At 44.0% G+C, this 13,248-nt stretch overlaps 1 protein-coding gene across 1 annotated transcript in view; it reads right to left on the bottom strand.

The window, feature by feature from the left end:
* Nucleotides 1–3,816: 3,816 nt before the first annotated feature.
* The window catches only part of SVEP1 (sushi, von Willebrand factor type A, EGF and pentraxin domain containing 1), a gene marked incomplete at its 5' end in the record, with an annotated part of 166,163 nt that continues 156,731 nt past the window's right edge, over nt 3,817–13,248 (bottom strand). Inside the window, 5 exons of the mRNA XM_080940297.1 lie at nt 3,817–4,188; nt 5,049–5,142; nt 7,574–7,669; nt 9,919–10,014; nt 10,890–11,060. Of these exons, the coding sequence (XP_080796423.1) occupies nt 4,167–4,188; nt 5,049–5,142; nt 7,574–7,669; nt 9,919–10,014; nt 10,890–11,060 (479 nt within the window). The 3' untranslated portion in view covers nt 3,817–4,166. The remainder of the gene's footprint in view (nt 4,189–5,048; nt 5,143–7,573; nt 7,670–9,918; nt 10,015–10,889; nt 11,061–13,248) is intronic.

Here is a 13,248-nt window from a genome sequence, read left to right as displayed (position 1 = left end):
CTGCCATTGCTGTCCCATGCCTGTCTGTGTCTTTGTTTCCCACGAGGTTAACAGGCTTTCTTCTCGAGCACATTCTTCCTGCCCTGTGGTAACAGGCCCAAAGAAACAAGACTAGGCAATTTTGGACTGAAATATGGGCCAAAACAAACCTTTTTGTTTATTAAGCTGATTCCCTCAGACATTTTGTTATAGTAACAGTGTGTGACTAACACAACCCAGTAACTCCTTGCTTCTTCTAGTCCTCATCATCTAATGAGCATTTCCCCTAAAACATTTTTTTTTCACTTGTGCAGTCCTGTCTAGTTCCATTTCTCAGAGGATCTAAGCTACCAATGAGAACCTTTCTACCACCTGATGTCAGCGTGCTCCAGGTTATCTATATTATTCCATAGACACCAAGCTGTCTCTCTACAGTTGGTACAAATTGAATTACTCAAAGCTTAATTACATTTTAATAACTGGCTAGGTTAATTATTTGGCCTTACATTCTTTTGAATTGCTCTCCATGAACTTTCATGTAATCTTAATTTTTAGTAATAATGGTTTTTAATCTGTCAGTAGTGTAAGAAATCTACAAAATTTAGAAATGAAAGATGTAAAAGAAGTAATATGAAATCTAATTATATAGAGACGAAACCATGATTTAGGATGTGGTCTTACTCTTAGTAATTTTATTTTCTGTTTCTAGTTCCAGATTGCACCCCCTTAAAATTCTCTTTATAGTCACATCACTACAACCTGCCTTGATTATGGAGACTTGAGGGTTGAAGTTACTTCTTTTTATGAGTCAGTGGGATATTTCAGCTATTCCTCATTAAAACAAAACAAAACAAAACAAACAAAAAAGTCATGTCTTAAGTCATGGAAACAGTGTCTGTGGTCTTTCATCTCTGTACTGTGATGACACTCCACAGTCTGTCATATTTTGCAAAGAGCAAATAGAAAACTTCATGGTGCTACCCACTTTTGCTTTGTCGTCTTGCCAGCAAGAACGACGCACGGCAACAGGATTCTTCTGCGAACAACCTTTATTGCACAGTACTCTTGAGCAGGGGACCCCGTGGAAGAAAAGTGCACGGCTTATATATGGCCAGGAGACTCGTGTCGCTACCTGATTGGTGCACCCTCCAGTATCTCATTAGCATGCGCCGAGAGCGGGCTGTGTCGTCTGTGGTACATGCGCACTGCATCCCTCGGGCTGGACAACTGCTCTGTTTGCTGAGTCATCGGCGGGAAGCCGGCACCATCTTTGGGTGCGGCACAAACGGCTACCAACTTTGCTTCTTCCTTTGTCTTTCAGATCATGGCTAATCCTGTTTCATACTTTCTCTGTTCAAAGAAGTCATGGGGCCTTACCATTATCCGACCGATCGTTATTTGGAAACCATATATATCTTGCTTAAATTTAAAAAGGTAGTTTATTTTTTTTTAATTGCGTGTTTGTCTGTGCCTATTAGTATAATGTCTGATACTGGGAGGTATTCGATCCCATGGAGATAATAAAAAGCAGGTGTGAAGCAGCTGATGCGGGTGCTGAGAACGGAAGTGTTCTCTGGAAGAGCAGTAAGTGCTTTGACTCCTAAGCCATGCTACATTCTACCTCGAGACACAGTGCACACAGATGATTTGTAATACTGGGCATTTTCCTTCTTATTTTTAAAAAGTAAATTTTTAAGTCTTCGGAGCATGGAAGCTTGAAAGGAGAGACAGCTGGATTTAAACCCAAGGGTCTCCTGCACATACGCACCGCCTCTTCCCCTGATCTACACTCCGGTATAGAACATTTTTTATCCTCATTTCCAGCCCGTCACTCCACAGCTTTCTGCTCTGACAAGTTCCATGGCGTTGCATTATTTTTGAGAGCTGCATAAATACATAATTCTGCAGACATGAAGATAGCACACTCGAGGGCTCCTACTGCTGGATGCTGCCTGTGTGCACCCCTTCACTGATGAGGACTGCTGTGTGCACCCCTTCACTGATGCCTTTCTCTAAGACATGCTTTGGTTTTCACTCAGCTTTGTCTCAGGTGAGGGTCAAGGGACCTTCCCCGGCGCCCCCTTCTCTAAGAGGACGACTATTACACCGCTCCATCCCTGCTGGTCCACTGTAAGCAGGCACAGCTGGTCTGGTATAAATAGTCAGTGTTCTGCTTGGAGGCTGTGCACTACAAGTTTGAGCCCAAATCTGTAACCGCAGGGCTCCTGCAGAGAGATCATAGGAACAGAGATGGAGTCTCTGGAAGCTTGTTCAGTCCAGCGAGCCTGGTGTGCATGACAGTGTATCAGAGACCTGGTCTCAATCAGTGTGGGAAGTGAAGTAAGTGTGTGTGTGTGTACCCATCTACACACAGACACACACAGACATACACACAGACACAGACATACACATAGACAGACATACACACAGACATACATAGACACATACAGACATACACACAGACACACACACAGACACACACACACACACACACACACACACACACACACACACCCACCATCATATATCCCCACCTCAAAGACTGAAAAAAAAATCCCTCTCACTTACATGATGTGTTACTTCCTGAAAATCTTGCAAAACACATCTAATTTGTCTTACTTTGGAATTATAACCCTTTTTAATCCCTTCAGAGTAAAAGAATCCAAATTCTAAACCTTTTAACCTATTCAAAGCAACAGAAGGCCCGCTGTACTTGTCAGGTGTCTTTCATCAGCAGGTACCCTGAGAACCAAGTGCTGTGATCAATGGCTTCCTCTTGCTTTCTTTCTGGTACCACTTTACTTCCTATTAATCACGGATTTAAACTTTATTCTGTACTTTTATGATTATAAATGGTGAAGGTAAACGTGGGGTGAAGCTGACGGACAAACTGAGGGACAAGCTTATGGATGAGAAGTGGGAAGGATGTCAGGAGAACAAGCCAGTGGCTAAGAGACCATAGGAACGGCAAGACCCTTCTTGTGTGTCCTGAATGTCTGTCTCCGCAGTGCTACAGTGTCCCCTGTGCCTAGTGACAGAAGTTCTCCTGGAGGATGGAGCCAGTATGATTGTGTATTTCCTATATTGAAATGGAATCTAGGGTTTGGCTTTATTTTCTGAAATCTGGAAAGTCTTTATTCTGAAATAGGTATAATGATGTAAGTAGGTGAGGTCATAGAAATAGTGGGGCAGCTTGACTGTCCTTAAGTAGCTGCCTCCCTCCTTCCCTTGCCCTCCCTCCCTCCCTTCCTCCCTCCCACCTCCTAACTCCCTCCCTCCTTCCCTTCCTTGTTCCCTCCCTCTCTCTCCCTCCTTCCCTCCCTCCCTCCCCCTCTCTCCCTCCTTCCCTCCCCCTACTTCCCTCCCCCTCTTCCTGCTTCCCCTTCTCTCTCTGCTTCCCTTCTTCCTTTCTCCCCCTCTTCTTTCTTTTTTGCCTCCCTCCCTCCTTCCCTCCCTCTTTACCTTCCTCCCTTCCTTTCTGGGAAAACCAGGAGCCATCTCTGAGAACTTTTTAGAGTATGTTTACTTATAAATCATGACCATGCCACAACCACCCAAATGTGGAAAAGGATCCTCCAAGTCACCCTCAACACCAGGACAGACTTTCTTCATTACCAGAACCAACTGGGGTTCTTTTAATGAAGAAAGAAAACCTTTCTAGTCACACACGTGTAAACAAGAGGCCTCCTTTAGCATAACTATTCAGTGCAACACAAGTAATCATCTTCTATGCCAGAGGATTAGAAGGAAGTTCGGAGTTCTTTTCTTTGTTCCCTAACCACCCCAGGGGAGGGGGAGATTGGTACTACCCAGCAAAAATCTTATTTAGTAGCAAAATATATTTTAATGGGAAGTCATTTTTAAGTAATTGAATAAAAATGTATTCCGGGGGCTTTTCCAGCAGACAGCGGAGTATGTACATCTGATGATGATGGAGCAGGGCCCTTTTAATATAACTTTTATATAGAAAATGCCAGCATATCTAAACAATGCAAACATGTAAGAAAGATCGTCACACACACACACACACAAATAACAAAATAGATCTCCAAATAAAAAGTCAACCTGAAGCTTATAAAACAAACAAACAAAAAAAAGCCCCAGCACCATGTTGGTCTTTCTTGGTGTGAGTTCCAGGACCTACTGGGAGGAGATGATCCTGCTTTGGGGGGTGGTGGGGTGCTGGGTTACAGCCCAGTTCGCCTTTTCCTGAGGAAAGAAGAGGAAACAGGAAAATCAACATGTTTAACAGGAAAGATGAGCTGAGATGGGGGAAATCTGGAGGATGCTCATAGAAAAGGGGGTAACCAGTCTAGTAGGCATAATATTTGTTAAGGATGAGGGTTATTCTTGGGGAGAAGGAAGAGGTTTGGAAATATTAAAATATTACTAAACATTTTTATCAACTTTAATCATTTTACTATAGTTACATAGTGCAAACATTGGTTGGGGATATTTTCCCTCCCTCCCTTCCTTTCTTCCTTCCTTCCTCCCTTTTTTCCTTCCTTCCTTTCCTTTGTTTTTTTCTTTAAGACAGGGTTTTACTGTACAGCCCTAGCTGGCCTAGAACTTGCAGAGACCCTCCTGTTTCCCTCCAGATGCTGGGATTAAAGGTATGGATCATTATACTGAAACTTGCTAGGACATTTCCAATAAGCTGTATTTTTTTTAATTTTGTATTTTCTGTTCAAGAATATTACTTTTACCATTTATGTAAATTTTTACTGATTTTTAGTATTTATGTACTTATTTAATGTTGTGTGTGTGTATGTGTGTGTGTGTGTGTGTGTGTGTGTGTGTTTGCACACACCATTATTCCAGTTTTAGCATATGAGCTGCTCAAGGGCCCTCAATACTGTTTGTTTTTGAGATCTTGTCTTCTTCATCAATTCTGACTTGATTAATTCTCACTTTGGGTTTAGCAAAGGTTTAGAGAGACTACCTAGATAGCCTGCAACGAACAAAGTCTACACTCCAACTAGAGATACCTTCCGGCTCTTGAATTCCATCTCCCACTTTTGAAATAGAGTCCAGGAGTGACAGCTCAGCCTTGTGTTGGGTTGTCTTACCTGGAGCAATCGTGTCCTGTCCAGGCTGAGAGACAATGGCATCGGTTGGGTCTTACGCACTTTCCACCGTTTAAGCAGGGAGACTGGCAAACAGCTGTGATGGGAGAAATGGAATGCGGGCATTCTCTTAGACAACACTAAGCATTCTAAAGACCTCAGAGGCCCCCATGGGGTAGGACTTGCCCTTTCTTCACCCTGAGCTACCACTGACCATTCCTCACCCACATTCCTCACTGCGACCATAGGCCACATCACACCCCACCCCCACTGAGCTATGGGGGGACCGGTCGGGGTAGGTTTCACATCAAGTCCCTATGTTAAATTTCACCACGATGAGGTAGGTCAGCTTTACTAATCATGTCAAGCCTGCTGGGTTCTGTCTTTTAAAATATTTTACTACTTTTATTCTAATGTGAGGCAACCAGTCTGGAACTTAGTTCTGATCCAAGTGTTTTATATACTCAGTTAATTTATGGCTCTCTGGAGGGAGCTGGCAATAAACTCTGGATTGACTAAGTCAGACAGCAGTTTACAGGAGGCTCGGTCTGTCACGCAGAGCTCAGTGGTTAAGGGAGCTGGCTACTCTCCCAGAGGACCTGCGTTTGGTTCCCAGCACCCGCATGGTAGTCAAAACCATCTGCAACTCCAGTTCCAGGGGACCCAATGGCTCTTCTGACCTCTGGGCAGCAGGCATGCAAGTGGTACACAGACAAACATGCAGACAAAACATATATGTTATAAATATCAGCATCAATATAATTTATATACACACACATGTTATAAATATCAGCATTAATTAGAATTAGAGAACCATAATTAGAACTCAAATTAGTCACAGATGAAACCCTGAAAGATCTAGTATTATAGGAATCTTTGTCATAAGCCTACAGACCCTTCATGTGCACAAGCCTGTCTGTTAAAACAGCATGGCTTCTAAACATTGATGAAAGTCCATTACCCACAAGCTCAAGCTGGCAGGCGAATCCTTACAGGAAGGAAATCAGACAGCCACTGAAGGAGGGCTGGTTATGACTTTTACTTTTACAGCAAGGCAGGCCCTTTCCTGGACACAAAGCCCGTCCATCCATCCGCCATGGCATACAGCCAGCTGTCTGCTAAGCAGGTGCCGGATGAAGAACCAGGGATGAACGGGAACATGAAGGAGAAGTAAATACCAGGCTTTCCCCTTGAAGAACCCCCTTGCTCGGGAAGAGTAAGAATGGTCCGGCCAGCAGGACATACTCATTTACCATTTAATCAGAAAAAAAGTATGACGAGACAATCAGGATAAAACCCGACAAAAATAAAACTGGAGCATCTCAATCCGGCTCCCCGCAGTTTCCGTTTGTGGGGATAAGAAGACATGACTCACTCTCAGGAGCACGGGTGTGGAGGTGATCCTTGATGACGGGAGCCATCACTAGCAATATTCTCACTTTGAACCGTTTCCTCCATCCCAATCCTGTCCCCGGGGCCACTCATGCCAAGTGTCTTCTGCTTGGCACCATTTTCTCTCCATACAGGTTCTTCCTTGGTGATGCCCAAATTTGTCTTCAATCTGTAGGTATTTGCTGGGAGCCCGAACTATCTTGCCTTTCGGATTGCCGCGCTGTTGTGTCGCAGACTCCTCAGGTTCCACTCCTTGCTTAGATACCAGCCTGTTCATCCTGGCTCCTCTAGCTTCGGAAGTGGTATTGATTTCAGTTCCCGAGGTCAGACCGGAAAGAGTGGCATCACCACCCCCTCGCCAACACTCCTCCAGTCAGATCTGTCACCAAGTAGCGCCGGTCCTCCTTTTCCAGCTTTCCACAGCTGTTTTTGATGACCATTTCTCAGTTGTGAGTTGACACACTGTGTTGGGAATTGAACCCTGGTCCTCTGGAAGAGCAGCCAGTGCTCTTAACCACAGAGTAACATCTCCAGCCCCCACCCATCACTGAGTATTGTTCCTGCCTAAAACCCCCCCAGGGCTCCTGTGCCCTCAAGGCCTAGTCCATCACCTTGAATTTGCCACATTTCCTGACTCGATCCTGTCCATCTTTACAAGCCACTCCCATGTTTTCTTCAAGGCTTCTGTCTGATGTAGCTGAGATTCAGTTAACGCGACAGTCTGTACCTATGTGTCTGTACACTCCATGTCTTTGAGTGGAAGAATCATCCAGTGATCATTCGTGATGGTTGGCCAGGAAATGGAACTGAGAATCAACTAGTAGATGCTGTATAGGATCCAGAGAAGAGGCCTTTTACTAGCTGGTGGGGTTCAGTAGGAGGTGAGAGATATCGTTCTGGAAGGATCAAGAAGAGGTACCGATGGAATTCTTTAGTGCAATTTCCTGAAAAGCGTTTTTTTGGTGGTGATACAGTTTGGCGCTGAGAGGTAGCCTTGGGACCATCTTGAGATGTTCTTGGGAATGGCTGGTACCCTTTTGTTCTGACACCGATGCTGAGTCCAAGTTCGACTCATTTGTGTCTCCTATGGTTTCATAAAACTAAACCATGAAAGCAAACCACGGGAAGAAGCCTACCTGTATGACAGCGGGACCCAGTCCAGCCTGTGGGGCAGTCACACTGATAAGGGGCCACACAGCGCCCACCATTCAAACAGGGGAGTATGCATATTGCTAAAACAAAAAACAAAACAGAATGAAAAACCATTAAAACGGTGTTGAAAAGGGTTTGATCACAATACTCACGTTCAGATCTGCTCAAATGTCCATAACCCATTCTGCTGCAGGAGAAACTTTGCAATGGCTCCCTAGAGGATCTTCCGGTATCTGCTCTGCTTACTAATGCATATCAGTGGGAAAGCACATCAGGGCGGAAGACTGATCTTTATTCAGATATAACCACTGAAGCCAAAAGCGCTCTTTCCTGGAGGACACTCTGCACTCTGTCCAAAGTGTTTGTTAACCCTTTGCTTCCAGTCTTTGCAACACAAGCAGCATGAACTTCATTGATCATCATTTCGAATTCCTTAGGAGAACTGTGTAAAACGCTGCCTCAGGCTTTCTGCTTGGAGTTGTTTAGGCTGTACCATAGGCTCTTGTTTATAATATTTTAGTAGCAATAGTACAACAGTACTTCTAGGAGCTGAGGACTGATGTTGAACGTGTGAAATCGTTGCTGTGTATGGACTAGGAACTGGTTTAGAAGCACAGACTTTCAAGTTCTATCTCCGGTTGACTGAACCAGACTACAGCTTAAAGCCTCTCCAAGATGCTTCTATGCAAATCACAGTATGTGACGCTGAGGGACAGTAGTCCCACACCCTCCTTACAGCTTCCCCTTCTCACTGAGGGTCTTACAGCTCCCCACCCCCACTGCGGGATTTTGCAGTTCCGCACGCTACAAGAAAGAATGCCTCAGCCTTATCTGGGCAGCCCCTGGAATGTAGGGGAAGAGCCTTAATTATATGACCCAGGCAGGTGCCAAGCAGTACTTCTTCCCAGGGAGAAGTGTCTTATCTGGGTGGCCCTGGGCAGAGGTCCTGAAATATGACCCATGTTGGTAGCAGCCAATCAATTTAAAAGTCAACTAAATTCACCAATGCTTGTCATCATCGCTGTGGCCTACCTGTTACTAAGTATATAAAAAACTGTACAAACAGATAGTGGGGGTTGCCTGTCCTCTGGATGTAGGCCACCCCAGTGCACTGGGCTAATAAACCTCTTGCTTTTGCATCGATCCCTGATCTCTTGTCTCATTTATGGGAGCCTCAAATAGATAAGACTCAATTTGGGTCTTACAATGCCTTTGCTTTATGCAGAAGGACAGGTAAATGCTCAGCATGTTAAGTTAGCTTATCTTGCCTGTGACTGGAGTATCCCAGAATCTTTGTACCCTAAGTATTATCTCACTGAAGCCTGGGAGCCAGCTCCACATGCAAAGGAACGAGGGGAGGGGAGAAGAAAAACTGTGGCGGCCTTTTAAAAAATTAGCCATCGGGAAAATCATTGATTAGGATTAATTGATCACAGCCATTGCACATTTCCCTAAAAATAAAAAGATTAAAAAATCACACTGAATAAGTTTTGGAGTTGGCTTTGTGTTCAGCAGGGAAAGAGCCCAAGAGGTGTAACCTGACTCCTGTCACACCTGGGACTCAGCGTGGCCTCTCCATACATGAAACTGTTTATTCCTACATGTTTAAGACATTGGAACAACACACTTTAGACTGTAAAATCATTTTTAAAAAGTCACCGAGGCCATCCAGATAGCTCAGCAGGTAAACACACATGCTAAGCAAACCTGATGACTGAGTTTGATCCTGGGACCCTTGGTGGGGAGAACCAACTCCTGGAAGTTGTTTTCTGCCCTGGCCTATGGTGTGGGCACAGATAATAAAATAAAAGATGACAAGCAGCTATTTATATACATTTGATAAACTGAACATGGTTTAAGTAAAGACCAAAATTCTGTTAATTTATTAAGCATTGTATAGATTAGGGCTTGTGACTTCCCCTATTCTCTTAATTAGACTGGCTTTCTCATGACTAAGGGCTCCCATGTTTTCTGAAAGGCACAGTGCTCTGTGGTACTGCACAGTAATTCCAGCTGTAGCAAAGGCTGTGGCCCAATAGCACTGAGGGACGGGGAGAGAGGGCTGTGACAGTCACAAAGCCCCCTCCTAAGAAGACTCGGTTGCTAAGCTCCAAGTGGCTCGTGAGACACTGGCTGAAGTATAGATATTGTAGATAAATCGGCAGCCTATTAACATGTTAGAGTAGCTGTACACACTGGTTCACTGCAAAGATTTGAGGCAATCAGTTCCTTGGAACAGTGAAGGCAATTCGCAGGAACTGTCTCTCCCAAGCCTGCAGCTTCTCTGCAAATAAAAGGGTCTCAAAGCACTGTTCAAAAACAGACTCACGCTCTTCACAGAGACGTCCCATCCAGCCGTCTGGGCAGGAGCAAGCATTCGGACGTTGGCAGACCCCTCCATTCTGACATGGGAACCGACAGACAGCTGGAAAGAGAACAAGGTGGTTCATAATTCCAGGGAATTCTGGAAAGCCGATGCTGAAGAACAGGACTCATTCACAATTCATAAATGACTCAGGCTTGAGAGAAGAGAAATACAATTGAACACCAAGAAAAAAAAATTAACAGATGAGGAGAGGCACACGTTGTTGGCAGTTACAATCACACCTGCCCTCAACTTTATGGAGGTGAAATGGTCAAACGCAAACTGTATGGACAACTTAGAACTTGATTGGTTTATGCATGTATAAAACATGCATAGTCAAGCTAATTACCATCTGTTAGCACACATAATTACCAGTTGCTTTTCCCTCTTTCCCTCCCCTCCCTTTCCTTTCTTTCCTCCCTCCCTCTGCCTGCCCCCTTTCATCCATCCCTGCAAAACTACGATACAATATTATTCATTGTAGTAGGAATGCATTAGATCTTTAGACTGTGTTCATTTTAACCAACTGAAACTTTATGTTCTCTGACTGATGCCTTTTCCCTCAGTCCCTGAATCTACATTCCACAACTCTGAATCTGACCATTTTAGACTGTTCAGCATCACAGTTTTTGGCTTTATAGCAAATACTTTTAGGATGAAGAAACCAACTGCAATTTCAGACAAACATTCAGATGTTGTCAGAAAAGTACACGTGCTAGAGCATTGTACGTGGAGACTGCTATCATTTCCCATGTTGAAGAAATGTACAAAATGTAAGTCAGTGAGTTATAGGAAAATGACACAGTTGCTAAGCCAAATTTAAAGTCAAGGAACTTCAAGGGGGCCTGTGTACTAATTGTTGGTCATGTGACCTCTGTCCACATCTCCCAGCAGCCTCATTTATTATTATTAATATCATTCAAATATTCCCTTACCTCTGCAGATAGGAGGTGATGTCCATGTTCCATTTTCTAGGCAAACACTCCTGAGGGAACCTTCTAGCATGTAGCCACTGTAACAGGAGTAGGTGATCATGTCCCCATATTGGTAATGCATACCTCGAGCAATTGCGTTTTCTACGTGAGTTGGAGGACCACAAGAGATTTCTATGGGAAGACACAGATAACAATCAAGCCTTTACAGCTACCCAGACAGAACACAGCCTTACCATGAAGACTGAATCCGATGAAAGAGCATAGATAAAACACACACACACACACACACACACACACACACACACACACGATTTCCACCCGTGTAACATGTCTAGAATACTAGGAACCGAAAGAATAATCTACAGCTTTAGTCAAATTAGGTGACAAGATCACCGGGTCTTTGCCTTGGGATTCAAATGTCCAGGCAGAGCTGTTGCAAACTCAAGGACATGTGGCCGAGAACCAGGTGAGCCCTCTGACCTGGCCAGTGAGGCGGCTGCTGGAGAAGGTGGTAACAAACGTTTATCAAATTAGTACGGGGGATAAAGCCTGGTAGCCTACCACTGCAGAGCAATTAATGATTTCGGATTACGAAATGTTGTTACTGTTATTACAGTGACTTCAACCCAGGGAGTGCTCAGGATATATTTAGAATATGAATGGATGCTGATACCAGCCAGTGGCTAAGTTTCATGAAATCCAAGACTCCTTTTTGGTACTGCAAAGTGTCTCTGGGGATCTGTGTTAGATTGAGTAACCGTCCCTTTTTGTTTCTTCAAAGCTAAGTGTACTGTATACTTAAATCAAGATTATTATAGCTGCATTTGCTTTGAAGATTTTTATAAGACATCTCAAGATAATTGTCGGGTGCACTGAGGACAGGGCTGAACCCCGTGTGTTGCTAGGTATCTGGTTCGTGTAAATCTTAAGACCTCATGGTCTTACTGAAGGGCATTTGCTTGCCATAGTATTAGTCGGCTTTGGTAGAGGAGAAAATAAGTTTGTGTGATGTTTTTACGTTTTCTTTCTTTTTACTGAAAACAGATTATTTCCTCATGCACTGTGTCCTGATTACAGTTTCTCCGCTACTCCTCCCAGTTCATCCCCACCTCCTCTCCTATCCAGATCCATTCCCCTTCTATCTCTCATTAGAGAGGAATCCTAAGAAACAATTATAATAATCTCGGCAAAATAAAATATAATATGACAAAACAAAAGCCACCACATTGAGGTTGGGCAAGGTATAGTTTAACAGGTAGAGGAAATGCCTGTGTGTTTGAGACTGAGAAGAAATACACGCTCAGAGGGAACACCAGACATGTAATGTAGTAAATTTCCTGTGAGCTGTGTGATAAGATGACGTACCATTAAAAACAAGGTAAAGGTAACTGTGCTAAGAGCTGTCAAAGTATGAACCACAGTGAAAGTGGCATTTGTCTAGGCTAGAGAGCACTGATGGACAGAGGGGGGAGGCTTCTAAAACTGGGGCAACAGCCTATAGAAAGCTCACAGGAAACTCAAGGTTGGCTTATAGCACTTTGATAATCAAAGCACGGATCTCAGACGACTCACGTGGGAATCATCTGTTGTTTAAAACACACATTTCTGGGGTTTCCGACTCGAGAGCCTGTACTGGGCTTTACATTGTAAATCACGAGTTTGGAGGAATTAATATGAGAAGCAGGTAGGCAGGATGTGGAAGGTTGCTGCCTAGGCAAAGGATGGATATTCAGTTTTAATCCAAAGACTTCCTGTCTCAGAAAACGTAAAAGAGGCCGGAGGATTAACAATCACGGAAGCGTCTCCTCTCCAAGGCAACTTGTGATCCACTCTAGAATACGGACTGTCAACTGGCCTGCATGGAAAGAGCATTTGTAACAAACACACGTCTCTCTCCCTGCTCTTATTTCCAACGGCCTGAATGGTAAAGCACCAGGGAGCCAAGAACCAAGGTACAGATGTGTGGGCAGAATGAGGCCACTTGGCCCAATTCCCTTCAGACAGGTGGCTTGAAACTAGACTAGAAGGCCAAAGAGAAATCTAAAGGATTTCCACTTCTTTCCTTTTTGGTAGGGGTAGATTTCTAAGTGTCTAGGAGCCAAATCCTAAAAATACAGTATGGAGTTTTCTTGAAGTGTCCTTTACCCCCACTCTGTGTGTATATGTGTGTTTAACACTTTCTAACACTGAAGTACACTGTTAGCTAAAAAAATTTGTGTGTGTGTGTGTGTGTGTGTGTGTGTGTGTGTGTGTGTGTGTGTGTGTGTTTGAGTTACTGGGCATCTCTTTTCATCTAGAGGAACTGCTGATGCGGCATACATCAACTGGTTTATTCTAGAGAACAAACTCACAAGGTAAG

Source organism: Micromys minutus, assembly GCF_963924665.1.
Source record: "Micromys minutus genome assembly, chromosome: 28".
Classification (NCBI taxonomy): domain Eukaryota; kingdom Metazoa; phylum Chordata; class Mammalia; order Rodentia; family Muridae; genus Micromys; species Micromys minutus.
Note: the sequence above shows the minus strand (reverse complement) of the source record. Positions and strands in the feature narration are given on the sequence as shown.